The following is a 16,255-nucleotide window of genomic DNA, read 5'->3' as shown; positions in this document are numbered from 1 at the left end:
CCTGCTACCCACTGATTATGCACATAAACAGTCATCATATCATTTCAATATCTCTTGCTCCTATATCTTGCACTGATTGAAAGACACAAACAACAGCCTATATTTTTGTTTTATATTTCCGAGCATCTGCAAGTGCACACCTTATGCCTTCTCTTTGATGCAGAAGCAGCTTGTCCAAACTTTGTATTTTTCTACAAATTATTCATACTAAGACATAAAATGTTTATTTTAAGATTTGGGATCTGTCTTGGAAGGCCATTTAGAACATGATTGTACAGTATTACCCTTCAGGCACTTTTTAAAAAAACTGCTCCAAGACACTAAATACCTATAAACTGCACCACGTCTCAATCTCTGTCCGTTAATAAAAAATGTTTTAAAAACTCTGGTATTTTCATGTTTGTTTTTTTTAATTGTGTATCCTTTAAAAATATATTTTTAAGACATACAATCTGTTCACAATGGGACTTATTTTACCACAGTGAACTTGTGAGATTACAGTTATCAATTTGTTTCTGTACAGTATGGTCTAGTCTGCCATCTAGTGACTGTTTTTTTAGTGGTAGTTGACCATAACGACTGGAATGGTCAGCAATCATGCTGTGTTTTGTTTGGCCAATAAAACAAACTACACCTTTCTTTATGTATATTACACATTACACAGGGTATTTTGTTTTTTATTTGAATATGTAAGTTGTCTGATTGCATTTGCTATCAGTAAATGAAAGTTTGTCAAACTTAAGGACTTCATTTTGGTGCCAGCTATAAATAACTCTTTACTGCAGAATATTAATGTTTTTTTTTTTTGTCGAAAGCCTTCCTTTCTGACTGTATGGTGACATAAATATACTGTACATGCATGTAATCGTGCATATGTGTGTGTGTGTGTGTGTGTTTGCCTGATTTGGACCAAGTGTGGGAGGCACTCCACCCTGTCTCCTCAAACAAAGGGACTGCTTAACTATTGCCAGACCTCATCCTGACACGCATGCAAAATCATTGATACACATGCATGCACACACACTTTTTTCTCTGACATATTATTGCTATTATCACCACACATCGTTATCAATCCATATCAGTTGCAGAGGTAAAAATCGGATTAATGGCTCCATATTTAAAAACACGATAAATAGATTGTGGCTAATATCGCCAGTCAATAGCAAGTGACCCATTTTGGCTTTGTTTTTTTAAGTATCCTAAACATATGGCCTGCTTGGCTGAGGCATATGATGACAAGATAAAGGGAGCAAAACACAAAGTTCAAAAGGTTAATGTCATTAATCTTTGTGTTGAATATATATATATATATATATATATATATATATATATTTATAAATGTATATATGGAATACTCTTCATATATCTCTAGAAATATGATCCCCGTGGGCTTTACATAATCAGTGGCTTCTGTAAAATATATTTGAAAGCAACATCTATTATAGAGATGAACCATCCATAAACACTCAAATGACAACCAATCACATTGTTGGGGATTTTACTTCTTCATGTAATGCAAAATCAAAAGTATAAAAACGTGATAGATGTGATACAAAACAAGTGTTATTTTCCTGCCAACCAGCAGCCGTAGTTACATACTGTACAAATGATACACATACATATGATGTCTATGAACTCAACATTAGCACCATAGTTGAAATCAGTGAGCAATCGTGCATGCGTACACACGGCGGATCCACAGAGAAATCACACGTTTAGAAACAATCGCAGGTGCAAGGAAATGAAAGAGGAAAGGCACAAAGCAGGAAAAGGAAGTCGGAGGGATTGTACTTCCTCTGGTGTCTGAAAAGGCGCTGATGAGCTCAGCTGTTCTATTGTCACTTTAAATGTTTTCTGGTCGTCAAATGTAAAGGAAAGACAAGAAATGGTGGGGTTGTTGACTTGGTTTGTTCACAGTCATAAACCCACCCGAGGTTTTAATATGACCAAAGCTCTATTTGGAAGGGAATGATTTAAAGTGGGGACATGGGGTAAAATAATTTTACCTCAGGACGTCTGTTTATAAATGGGCAATTTGCACGGGATTAAAAAATCCCTGTATTCTACCAGCAGTGGGAGGGGTTACTCTATTTAGGTACTACGTCATCTCCCTGTCCCCATGTGTGTGCTACGAAGGTTCCTGATATCACAAAATTTAGTAAACACAGAACTAAAGGACAGAATCGATTATCTAAAAAGAGTGCTTCTTCCATGCTCAATAATATGTTGAAACTATTTAGGAAAATCTACACATATTTTACCGAAGGTGAAATCTTTTACTGACATTATCCGGAATAATTACTGACATGGCGCATTCGGACAGGATAAAAACCTCTGGTAAAAATAACCTTGCCCCACGTTCCCACATTAAGATAATCCAATCCGAATAGGGCTTAAGAGAGGGGACTGGGCCAAAGTAGCAAAAGCCAATTCACATGTCTCTCTGTTATAAAATTACAACATTTGTTTTTCAGTTTTCAAGGCTCTAGTCAGAGAATCTCTGCATGTCACTGTCTCTGCGAACACTGTTGCTGTCCAGAAAGCGGTCACAAGGGAACTCAATGAGGTCCCCTTCCTCTAGCGGTGCAAGCCGAGCTGGACGGCTGCTCTGGTAACTGGTGAAGTCGGCGGACACCGAGGCGGTCGCCACGGCGGGACGAAACGGTCGCCTGGTGGAGTACATGTGTCGCACGTGCACGGCCGTCTTCCTCCTCTGCAGCCTCCTTTTCAGGCTCCGACCCAGCCACACCCCACCGATGATGAGCAGCAGCATGGCGTTCCCGGCCAGCGTGGCCACCGTCACCAGCTCGAGGTCAGAGGTCAGCATGCCTCCACGGCTGAACCCCTCAGGGAGAGTGACCAGCCCTGCGCAGTGGTCACGGGGTGCAACTTGACACACAGATCCTCCGACCACTCCTTCCACGCAGACCATGTAGGTCACGTCAGAGCTGAGTTCTCGAAGGGTTACTGAGCGAGCCGTGCCATGAGCGTAAACATAGCGGGGGAAACGATCTGGGATGCCAAAGCGGTCGAACAGAATCCGGTAGTGGACTTCATCTAGGCCTGGCCCAGGTCCTGGTGTGTAGCGGTGATGATCCCTGGTGGTCCAGTAGATGGTGACTGTACTAGTTGTCACTTGATCCACCGAAACATTAGTGATGAAATGTCGGTTGAACACACAAGGATCTGTAATTACAGGCAGAGCCTCCTCCTGATTTGACCTCAGAAGATCAAACTTGTGTCCTGACTGGACCGGTGAAGTAGTAGTGATCCCTGTGTTTGGATCAGTGGAGTTTCCGTCCTGGTTTCTAGCAGGACTTGGTGTGGAATTTGCTGGTGGGTCAGTTCTGGAAATGACATTTGACCTTCGTCTACCTTTTGCACGTTTCTCAGCAGCCTCTGCTGCAGGTCGTGACCTTGGGCTGAATTGCTCTTTCTTTGTTTTTTTTCTTTCAGGTGAAGAAGAGGATTCTGTCACCTCTAAACCCCCTTGGTCTCCTTGGATCCCCACCTCCTCCTGTCCTTCTCTCTTCCTTTTCTCTCCCTCTCTCCTCATTATGACTGCACCCCTGTTCCCCTGTCTCAAATCCACACCCTCTGTCTCCTCCACTTGGCCTTCTTCATCTCTCTCCTCCTGCTGTATGGCATCTGTCTTCTCTATCTCTTTTCCCTCCACCTTCACCAATACCCCCCCTCCCCTGCTCTCCTCTGGCCCAGCTTGGCTCCTGCACAAGTGCGTCCAGTTCCCAAGGGGCTGCAGCTGAGAGCTGTTCACATAGTCCAGATATTTCCCCCTCAGAGTTGCAGGGTGATGACACTGCACAAAAACAGTCAATAGTTTGCCCTGAGAATGCGCAGCAGACATCCATCTTCTCAGCTCCTCTAGGCGACAGTCGCACGTCCAGTTGTTGCCATGGAGATCCAGGTCGTAAAGCACGTTGTTGAGTGCAAAAATATCCCCGGACAGGCTGGTGAGCATGTTGTTCTTCAGTTTCAGCACTCTCAGATGTTTAAGTTGCGAAAAAGCCAAAGAGTCCACGCTGGAAATCCGGTTGCGACTGAAGTCCAGCTCCTCGATGCGCTCCAGAGAGTCCAAGAGACCGGCGGGGATTTCCTCCAGCTCGTTCCCGTCAACCAGAAGCTCTCTCAGGCTCGACAGTCCCTTAAGAGCCCCGCTGTCCAGGTGAGAGATTCTGTTGTTGCTGAGGGACAATTTGGACAGCTTTTTCAGATTTTGGAAGACGTGGTTTCCGACGTACTGGATTTCATTTTCAGACAGCAGCAATGTTGTCAGAGCTCTGAGCTTGGAGAAAGTGAGGGCATTGCGCACGGCTGACTGCTTGTTGTGGGCCAGGTTTAGAAAGCGCAGGTTGGTGAGTTCAGAGAAAGCGTTTCTGTGAATGTGCTGCAGTTTGTTATATTCCAGATGGAGATAATGTAGGCTGGTCAAACTTTTAAAAACAGAGTCCTGCAGAGCTTCTATTGAGTTGTCATCCAGACGCAATTTAACAAGATTATCCAAGTTGACAAAGAGCTCCGGTGTGATTTTCTTAATGGCATTATTATTTCCACAGAGAATAGTTAACTTCTTCAGGGATTGTAAAGTCCCAGCGGGTATATTTGATAAAAGATTATGTCCCAGGTACAGCTCTTCCAACTTGGAGAGTTTCTCAAATGCTTTTGGGTGAATAGTTTGTATTTGATTGTACTGTAAATTCAACCGGACGAGGTCACTGTACCGTGTGAAGTCGAAGGCAGAGATGTTACCAATAAAGTTGCCCCCAAGGCTGAAGACCAGCAACTCCTCGGACAACCGAGAGGCGGGTTTGGGCACAGTGCGCAACCCGCGGTTGGTGCACATGAGGTGTTGTGGGTGCTGACAGTCACAGCGCTCGGGACAAAAGCTTGTTGCCGTTGAGGAAGAGATGAACCCATTGAGCGACAGCAGCAGCGGCAGGAAAAAGTATATCCCCGCCAAGAAGTTGCCGGTATCCATTCCCACTGTGTGGCTGGCACAACCAGAGACTGATGCGGCATTCGCTTTATGTTGCTCAGGTGAAGTCGCCCCTGTCCTCTCTCACGCTGGAGACGGACGTGTCCATAATCCACTTGTTGCTCTGAAAAGTGGAGAGAAAAGCGTCTTACACATCAAGCACGCGGCTCCATCTCTCAGTAGCATCTTCTATAGAGCACATTAATTGTGCAGTGGGCACCGATGCCGTCTGAGGGAACGCTCACCACCCCAGTAAAGCCTCCATCCCCCCAAGTGGTCATCTGCTGCGAATTACAGAGTTCAGGCGAAGAGCGTGCGTTCTCTCTCCCTCTCTCTCCCCCCCCCCCCCCCCCCCTCTCTCTCTCTCTCTCTCTCACACACACACACACACATACACTGAAAGAGTCCCTCCCCCGCAACTCTGCGACCCTGCCAAAACCAGATGTGCACACGTACGAGATCCAGAGCTTTGCGCGTGCACGCAGGTAATGACACACACACACACACACACACACACACACACACACACACACACACACACACACACACACACACACACACACACACACACACACACACACACACACACACACTAGGTTATTAACTACAGTGAGAGAGGGAGGAAGAGAAACCCTTTGACCGAGTTTTCTGCGCGCCCCCGCAGCCACCGGGGGTCTGAGATCTGGATCGGATCCCTGGGATGGACAAAGCAGACGGGAAGATTTCCTTCCCACGGAATCCCGAGAGAAGTCTTGGATTCCCTCCCAGTAAAAAAAAAAAGAAAACCTCACTCATAACAAAAAACTTGATCAAAACGCTTAAATTCATATTGTCACTGTGAAAAAAATGATAATTCATTAAATAGCTGTAGCCTTGCTGCACAGTGATGCCTGTTGCAAAGTGATTGAGTATATAAGGTACAATCATCAACAGCACAGTCTGCACTCTGCAGCCTTCCATGAGAACATCATCGTCTTGCATCGGTCTTGTAACTGTAATTTACCATTCTCTCATTAGCGCGCCTTGTGTTGCCGGGGCCACAAGGAGCACAGATGGTTCACATTTGCAGATGAGGAATTTGGGACGTTAAGTGTGTGTGTGTGTGTGTGTGTGTCAAGACTGATGACGAGAGGTAAGCGATCTGAGTGAAAGATCTCCCAAATTGAAAGTGGGGAAATAAATGCAGAGTGAGTGGAGCATGTGCATATATTTATGCAGTGAAGAACAATTTTCTGCATGGTACATGAAGGTTTGTGTCCCAGTCCAGTCTGAAAGCATGTAGGGCCTAATGTTACTGCCGAGACGTCTGCACATTTATGGCACATGAGGTAGAGTGCTTACCCACTCACATACAGTACACACAAGATCAGTATGTTCCCCAACCTTTTCTGTCTAACTACCACAGCCTGTTAGATGAGACACCACCTGGCAATTTCTATTAGCATGGTTAGTTATAAAGTGCCTGCAGAGATATTGTCGCACTTTACACTAGTATACTCATTGCAGTCATTCTGGCATGCTTCTGTTTTCAAACAAACTGCAAATGCACTTTCTGATTAAACTATTAAAGTGTGCTATTATGTTACTAAATGATGGATGGAACTGTATGAGATCAATCACAATTTCAGCATTGTAAAGGCATGTACTTAAGTATAATGTTATTATACTATCATGTAAAGCGTATTTGAAGTGTATTATCACTACTTATACTACAGAATAGAAGTGTATTTAAGTACAATACTGTTATACTGTAAGTACTATATTAAGTGATACAGAAGTATACTTACAATATGTTGCTCACTATTATACTTCACATGCACTTTACTACTTTCTGGTAGGAACTATTGTGTTCCATGACAAGTTGCAATTCAACTTACATTGAAGTTTACTTTTTGTTCTTATATACACTTCTAGGAAGTGCAAATAAAGTGCACTTTAATAAGGCATAGTCAAAGTGCATTACAAAGGACTTGGATATACTGTAAGTTCATTTCCCATAAGTAAACTCCATTACCACAATAAGAATTTAAAATTTAGTGTACTTTTCAAAGTACACTAGCATATAATTTAAAATTTACTGGGCCTAAGCACGATTCACAACAAGTGCAACTGTACCGAGGTGAGAGAGGTGGGCTTCTGAGCGGCTCGACTGCTCATGTACGTGGATGAGCACGAGCACTGACGGCGGTCCTGACTACTATTTATATGTAACTGTTCCTTGTGCTGGACATTTAAAAAGATGCTGCTGAAGGGTTCGCAGTGGTTTATGCAGAGGAGGAGTGTTTACTGCAGATTTGAAATTATTGATGAAAAAGAGGAGGTGATGACGCATAAGCACGAAGCAATCGTGCCGAGGCCCGGATCTTCTGTAGTAATGCGAGTGCAGGCCGTGCCGGGGCAGGGCGGTGGGGGGGGAGGGATTGGGACAATCACGCTAAAAAGTTTAGTGAATAATGTCAATTGTTTATCCATTACTTTTGACATACTATATTTAACTTTATTTTTTTTTAAAACATTTTTTAGCTAATCATTTGAATGTCTATGCTCATTTACTAGCCTATAGTTTTCACACACTCTCAATTGCAATATGTGATGTCTATGTCTATATATAGAGATCTGGCAACCATGGGAAGAATAGGCCTCTCATCCAAGAGGCTTCATCAGTTCATGTAAGCATCTGACCAGGCTGAGACTGGTCCAACTATCTGCTGTGGAGCAGGTACTTAATGGGAAGAATAAGCAGTCATAACCACTCTTGCACACAAAGTCATACGCTCACATTTATATGTGCACACACATGCAACTTCCCTTGAGAAGCAAGTGATGCAATGGTTTCCAGAGCCTAGTTAATGGATGACTGTATATTCTAGCACACAGAAAACGCCTCAACCCCCTCCCCCAGATTGGCCTTCTCCTTCTCATGCATATCTGTTGGTGGACATCATAGACCTCATAGCTATGGTGAGTGTGTGAGTGAGTAGTGTGTGAGAGAGAGACAACCCTTAGGGAATCCCCCTCTCTCTGGGAGGTCATTTCCTGTCTGTCCATTTCTCCATAGTATTTCTGCATCTTTGCCCCCAGCCCCCAACCTTTCTGTCTCTCGGAGGAACACACACATTGAAAAAAAAAAAAACACTTGGCCTCAGACACAGTGGGACCAGACCAGTTTCATGGCAGTCGCCTGGTCTGTGTCAGAGTTTAAAGGACTTAAAATGAGTCCATCAGCCTAGATTGGCTTTCACTGTAGCATTAGGATTAACTTGAGCTTGAGTAGCATTTGGAGCAAAATAAGTGTGATGGATTAATTCCAGAGAGAGCTCAGTGTGTAAATGAGATGGGCAAATAGAATGAAAGATGGAAAAGACTAAGAAAGATAAAAAAAAAAACAATCTGAGGAAAGTGAGATCAGGGGATCAGAGGGGGAGGAAAGTGAATGCAATGTTAGACTGATGTAGACAGAGATTGTTGTGAGGGGAAAAAAGTGTGCTGGAGTTGACCCAGATTCACAAAGACTCTGGCACAATAGGCAGCATTTAGGAGGACCGCGTACTGTGCTGTCTACCACTTTGCCTGCACAAAATAAAGGCTGCAGACTGGTTTCACCATCCCGTCCTTTCATCACCTCCCTTTCCTCCCAGCGGGCCTCTCACAGTCCAATCAACCGGCCATGTGACATTTCAGTTTCTCAGCAGCGTGAGAGAGAGTGTACGTGGGAGAGAAACCTAATTCCATCAGAGAGGGGATAGAGAGAAGGCCTTAAATATCTGTCTGCACCTGAGCGGGCCTTGGTTCATGACACTGATACATTTTGTGTTTGCAAAAGTATGTCTGAATGTAAAAAAGACTATCCAGGTCAGTGCAGGTAAGTTTGTGTGAGCATGTACACGAGTTGAGGCTGCAGCGTATGTAGGTCACCAGTGTGATATTTCTCCTGCACATGCTGTAGGTGCTTTTCTATGAATGAAGGCGAGAGACAGAGAGGGAGGGCAATTATGCGAGTGCCTGGAGAGACTATACTTTCTACAAATAATCCACCAATGCAATGGAAAATGTGATGTGAAACTTACACTATGCTCAGCCCTACACCTGTAAGTAATAATGCAAAATGATGATGAATAGTAAGTGTACAAAATCTTAATTTGCTGCTCAGCTATTGAGTACACTCCTGAGTAGTGAGTGAGCATACAAGGGAGTGATTTCGGACACAGCCTGGGATCCTGAAACCGAAGCAGCTAATGGAAGTCAACAATCATTAATTGTATTATTTAAACCCGTGCTTTCCTGTAACATGTAAAAAGGTCTTCTGTGAAAAAGGCCCAATTATCCCAGGCTCCGCGAGGAAGTTCTGTTTTCGGTTCAGTTTGTTGGTTTGCCACAAGATATGGCATTTGGACTGGGCGCCCTTCTATTTATTAAATAGCTTCAGTTATACAGCCCACACAGTCTAGGCAGATAGGGTTTGTCATGAAACTGTAGGTGTGTAACCTTCCGAGTAAGGACATGAACTGAAACTGTTTTGTCAACCTTTGTTTGAACACCTAAAGTTAAATGTTGTTTTAGAGTTGTTACTAGCACAGATCAGTTAAAACATGTACAATCTGTGAAAATGCTGCTTTGATTAGTGCATTAAAATATTCTGAAGGGTAAAGTCTCCAGGTTCTGCGGCTTCCTCCTAAAGTCCAAAGACATACACGTGTTAGGTTAATTGATGACTCTAAATTGCTGTAGGTGTGAATGTGAATGTGAATGGTTGTCTGTCTCTGTTTGTCTCTATGTGCCCTGTGATAGACTGGCGTCCTGTCCATGGTGTACCCCGGTTCACGCCTGATGTCAGCTGAGAACGGCTCCAGCTCCCCCGACCCCGATAGGGACAAGCGGTTGAAGATAGACAGATGAGTGATAAGAGATAATTTGATTTATGCAAATATAAAGTTGCCATTAGCAGCAGGCTACTTTAGCTTACCACAACGACTTGAAGAAACAGCTAGCCTGGCTCTGTCCAAAGGTAACCAATTCTGCCTACCAGCACCTTTAAAAGCTCAATAATTAACCCATTCCCTCCAGACCAGTCTGAATACATCCCACATTTTCAGACTTTATGCTAAGCTGAGCTAACCATCTCCTGGTATAGAATGGTATTGATTTTCCTGTCCAACTCTTGGCAAGAAAGCGTATAAGTGTATTTCCCAAAATGTCAAACTATGCCTAGGGTTGGGCGATAATTCGTTATGATCGTTTATCGTCTTTCAATGGAATCGTATTGTGATGAAATCATATATTAAGATATTGTGATGCACAATTACGTCATCAAAATTAATAATAATAAGCACATAGTAATTCATAAAATCTGATGTGAATTTTTCTTAAGTTTATATTTTGCACTGAAGTTCGTAATAATTTACTTACAAAAAAACTTGTAAACTTGTAAACTCTTACTGTATTGATATTTCATGTAGACTATTTATTTGTGGAATTACCAGAAAAGACGTGCTTTATTTCATTATCGAGAAAATAAATAAAATGAACTATATTGAGGTAGAAGATTTTGGCCATATTATCCAGCCCTACCTATGCCTTTGATAGTGTAGATGTGAGTACTTTTCCACAGAGAATGCAAACAAGTAGAGATTTAGTACTAACGCTAACAACACATGGGACAACAAAATCACATTAAACGTAGTAGGTGATCCTTGAAGTGATCATTCATCATTTATACCACACACACGGACGTACTATAATGTGTACCAATGTACATGCACAGCAGGACTGACACTCTAAGGGGCTAATGAGCCTCCCACAAACTTGTGGTCACAAACTTGCAGGAAGTTGTGCGGGAACATGTGCATCCTATTGTATGTCAGAATGCAGGGGTCTCCACGCCTCACAAGTTCTCCCTGAGGGCCTAACATGCATCACGGTCAATCCGTATATGGGACACATCCTGGTAACATGACACAGCATGAAACTAGCACGTATCTGGGGCTGATCATAGTAATCAGTGTAAAAGACGGGCAACAATAAAGATGAACAACAGCCTTGTTCCCCAGATTAGCCTTCCAACAGCTAGGGCTTTAATCAATAGCAAACACTTCAAACAAATAACAGATTGTCCCTGCATGCCGCATAGTTGGAAAGCATGTGTGGGTCTATTTGTGCATGTGTTTCTTTGTGTGAAGTCTACAACATAAAGTGTTCCTTAGTTACTTTAAAGACTATGCCCTGATAAAGAAGGGAGAGCAAAGCAAAGGGAAGGAGAAGAGGCATTGAGGAGGTGGGATTGAGTGTGTGTATGTGTGTGTGAGGAGAGTTTACATGAGCAACAGCTGCTGGGATTGTTAAGTGCTTCAGCTAAAGCTGGGAATCAAAGCTCTAGTCCATACTCACGCATAAATGATGTGTGTGCCTGTATGTTTGTGAGTGGATGAGTGAGTGTGTTTATGCACTTAGAGGGAGATGGTGAAAGAGACCCCTCTGTGCAACATGTGTCCACAGCTCTACTGACATTGAGGACGCTGTAAGTTATGCAGAAGATGCAGTTACATTTTAGGCACACGTACGTGTATATAAAAGATAGTGGAGTGGAGGGAACACCTGGGCCCCGTGCTTGTAACCCTTCACATTCCCCCATGCAAGACTCCCCCAGTTGGCTCCCATCACAGGAAGTAGAAAAGGAGGGAAAGACAGGGGGTGGGGGGAACTAGATGGACTAAATTAACTTCTCTACTGCTGAGAAAATAGATTAGAGCAAAGGATCAAACAGTTGGCACTAAAAATACGACAAGGACCGAATGGCTGATTGCAACAACACTAGCGTATCAAGCAATGTGGGAAATGCATTTGCTTCGGCATTCCTTTCTGCTTTGGAGCAGCTCCAGCCTCTGCAGCCTGACCTCCTTGGGTCATGTTTTGTCATTGAGACCAACATGTTGAACGAGCTTGGGGCGAGAAAGAGGGAAGAAGGAGAAGAGAGGGAGAGAGCGAGGGAAGGCAGAAATTTCCAGGTTTCATTTGCCCCTGTAAGAAGGAATAGGGCAGGGAAAGGGAGGTACTTGACATCTGGAAAAAATTAGAGAAAATGCTATTGCCCTGTTGAAAGGGGGAGAGAGTGGAGGGGGAGATGGAGGAATAAGGAATAAGGCAGTCTGAAGGACAGTGTGTGTATTGGGAGGGCAACCCTTTGATCTACAGAGTCTGATAGAAACTGTCTGCGTGCACATAATCAGCCTCAATCACATAAATAACACAGAGACAACGTAATGCCTTAAGATCTTAAGATCACTGAGCTGCACAGAAGATAACACTCAAGGAACTTAAGCACCCGAAACCATAATAGGCTGCACAGGGCTGCATGAGCACACCAACAACATGAAAGCATTGCAAGCACAAAACACTCATATGCACATGAAGTCTAGATTAGCATCACTCAAGCAAGTATAATACAAAAAACAAGTCACAGAGTACAAAAAAATGTGGGCTTTATGAGTCGTTAAAACAAAGTCGTCAGTCAGTAACTCAAGAGAGCTGAGACATCTGATCTGCAGCTGTTGACTCTCTCCGTTCAGTCCCCACACTGCATTGCTTCTGTGCAACACCGCCCTCTGCAGATTACACTATGATAAGGCCACAGGACAGTAATATTATATTATATTATATTAGAGAGCTAAAAAATTGTTTTTGCTTGCCTCCCCCTTCACAGAGAGGTCAGGGCAAGACTGGATTACCACCTGGGTAAAGTGGGAAACTCAGAGGCCTCGGAGACTACAAGCTGGTCATGTGGCAACTAGTTTTGGGGTCACATAACTCAATGCAAATATGTTTTCACATCTGTTTTCTTGCTGAGTGTTAAATGAGATCGATACCACTCTCTGTATGTTTGTATGGTAAAAGCTACAGCCAGCTGCAGGTTAGCTTAGCGCAAAGAAGCTGTTCATCAACATGTTGAATGAACAGGCGGAAAACAGCTGGCCAAAAAAATTTGGAAAACAGCTGGCCTGGCTCTGTCCAAATATAACAAAATCTACCTCCAAGCACCTCTAAAAGCTTATTAACAAGTTATATTTAGTTTGTTTAATCCATACAAAAACTGAACACTGTCATAAAAACTCCCCATAAAACTAGAATGTGTCATTTATAGTTTGTTAACTGTAGGGATGTGAAAACAAGATATAATGTGTAAATACGTTAGCTTTTTTGCCGGTAGTTTGCATCTTACATTTTTAAAATTATGGATTAAACAGCTGTTTCCTGTCTCCGTGCTAACTAAAGACTACCCCGTTGCAGCCTGTGGCTTCTGTACAGATGTGCAAACTATATCAATAATGTGATTACATGCTTTTAACTAAAGAGAATTGTGCTTAATCAAGTCAAATGAGTAGCTGATCATTATACACAATACACACAGAGAGGGAGAAACAGGAGGTTAGAAGGGCCCACACCTCAAGGCCCTGATCAGAGGTTATGTTCAGATACAGAACAAGGACCCTGTCAGTCTCGCTTAGACGCATTAAAACGTCTTTTTTAACTACTAAAACTGCTCCAAATGACACCAAGCTTCTGCAGTGGCATGATAAGTCCTTACACATTAACCGAATCACCAACAACATAGTATGTGAACACAGAGTGTATTAAAAGAGTGTTTTGAAGGACTTACCTACTGGACCCAGTACGAGCTGCTCCATTCAAGTCTATAACCAAATACAATCCAAAGGAAGGAGCCCATTGATGATTTATTCCAGCAAAACACGTAAAGGTTGTGGTTAAGGGCACTTAAACTTCTAAGTCAGGGGTTCTCAAGTTGAAGGGTTTTGACTCCCTTCATTTCCCCAATTTACACTTCAGGTCAAATTGCACAATGCACGGATCAAAGTAAACAACAGACCTTCTTATGCAGTTAAATCAGCATTACAGATCTCAATGCAATTCATGTTCTTTGCCTCTTTGTAAAGTCCACACCACAACCAGCAGCACTCAAGTGCAACAAGAAGCATTTCAATTTCTGACTGAATACGAGAGGCTCACTGTGCAGTTACCATTTCTAACCTATAGGTGGTACTGTCATACATAATCTGCACATACGTGTACAGTGTGCATTGTAAATGACAGTAATGCCATAGGGGAAATAAATAGCTATATGGGCTACACAGACTTATGAGTGTCACAGCTTTCATTACATTTTCCAATTTCATGAGGGTCTAGCTGTTACTTCTTTATCAATCCCTTTGTTAAATAAGACTTAAATTATGATATTAGTGGAAGGTGAACATTATCAATGTATGTCTGGTGCATTTTCAAATTTGCAACCTCACTGTATGTGTGTGTGTGTGTGTGTGTGTGTGTGTGTGTGTGTGTGTGTGTGTGTGTGTGTGTGTGTGTGTGTGTGTGTGTTGATAGGCAGGCGTGGCTCAAAGTCTCTCATGTCAGGTATGCAAGGGTGTGTTCCCTTGTGGCTACAGTACACTGTACACTGCTTAGGTAAGTACAAGGTAATCCAACTGCGTTTGACAACAGAAAGATCTGTGTTACAAACACTGATCTTTCTGCACATTTCACTTCCAACAGAAACAATAAACATTCATTTTCTCTCAGTCCTGACGTTGCAGAGAAACATTCCTAAACTGCAAATACAGCCGTTAGTTTGGCGGTTCTGTGTTTATGGACACACCCAGCTCTAACTCTCCCTTTCAAAAAAGTTGTTTTCCAGCTATTTTTTGTTTTCCCTTCCCACCGTTGCCATAGAAATAAGGCCTTGTAGGAAGTGACAGCCTCATGCCCATGCAAAGGAGGAAATTTGTTTTGTTGAGTAAACAAATCCAAGGCATGAAGGTATAGTTTAGAGAGCTACAAGGACAATAGAGGTTAACCTACCGAGCAGAGCTTTCACAGAAGGAGCATAACTTAAGATGGACATTAAATAGAAACTCGTAAACACATGCTCATTCATTCACCCACACGCTCATTCAGTCTGGGTGCAATCACGCAACTTTTCTCACTTACTCATCTTTCTACTCAACAGTCGGCACTCTTTTGCTACCAGAATGTCTGTGGAAAAGCACCAAACAATCTGTCACAAGACTATCCGCCATGTTATGAAGCGATGACACCAGACAGATTGTTAAGACATCGGCCTACTGTACCTCCATCTTCACACCTTGTGGCTTTTATTCATTAACAGACTGTCCTACTGTACACATGTAATGATATTACAATAAGTCATTAGTTGATCGCCAGAAGATTTTTCAAGCAAATATATCAAATGTTCCCTAGTTCCAGTAAACAATTAGCTGCTTTTCTTAATCTTAAATGATACTAAACTATATGTATATAATACAGGTTAAATATATTTAGGTTTGGGGTGTTTTTTAAACAAAACAAACAATTTAATCATATAATTTGAGCTTTTAATAGGTATTTTTAACCTCCTTTTTTGATGATCAGTCTATCAAATAATTGGAACATTACTCCATAATGAAAACAATTGTTCATTGCAACCCTAATGTTGTAAAACAATGGATTATGACTTTACCTGACCTCTGACACCGACTTTAAAAAGTTGTTTACAGGCTATTACACTATGTTGTGGTCAGAAGTTGAGGGGGAGAGATTTCAGGGGGGAAAGGGGGCTTAATGCTTTTGCTGGTTGTTATTTAAATGTTTAGCACATAGGCTAATGTTAGCTAGCTTATAGCATTGATCTTCAACAGGTGTTCCAGGATCCCCCAAGGGGTTCTCAAAGCTACAGCAGGGGGTCCAATGTTTATTTTTTCAAAAATGTTTGAAAATATACATTAACATGAATTCAACTTATTGTTAGCAAAGATAAATGTGTGAAAAAATAAATAAATGCATTGATGGTAGGCTTACTGGATGAAGTGTGCCTTCCAAAAGTATGTTTAAGATTAACATATGATGTATACATATATGAATATGTTAATAATGGTCATTGTAATATTTTAGTATTGTATGCACCATTAATATCTGTGTGAAGACCCCTTAGCTTTGACTAAAAGGCAGAATTAGAGCGTGTAACTGATGTGAAAATGGCACCACATGAGAGTGGGATAGACAAACAGAAACAATGATTCATTAACACACAGTTGCAAAATGAATTGTGTATTAACGTGACTTTACGTCACTTTAACAGCTGGAGCTTACCTGACGCTAAACTTTCACCTTGGTTGTATCTGTCGTCGACATTTCCATCTACGTCACTCAATGGTACGTTCAAAAAGGTGTCCGCCCAACCCTTGTTCCCGCCCCTCGGGG

The 16,255-nt window shown here is 42.4% G+C and overlaps 1 protein-coding gene across 1 annotated transcript; it reads right to left on the bottom strand.

Moving 5' to 3' along the window:
* Window positions 1-1,651: 1,651 nt before the first annotated feature.
* tril (TLR4 interactor with leucine-rich repeats) lies at window positions 1,652-5,114 on the bottom strand. The gene has a single exon (XM_083925951.1). The coding sequence runs from the start codon at window positions 4,994-4,996 to the stop codon at window positions 2,486-2,488; it is 2,511 nt and encodes an 836-aa protein (XP_083782077.1). The 5' UTR covers window positions 4,997-5,114; the 3' UTR covers window positions 1,652-2,485.
* Between the last annotated feature and the right edge of the window lie 11,141 nt (window positions 5,115-16,255).

The sequence above is a fragment of the Echiichthys vipera genome (genome assembly GCF_963691815.1).
Source record: "Echiichthys vipera genome assembly, chromosome: 13".
NCBI lineage: Eukaryota > Metazoa > Chordata > Actinopteri > Perciformes > Trachinidae > Echiichthys > Echiichthys vipera.
This window is presented reverse-complemented; position numbering and strand designations above follow the sequence as displayed.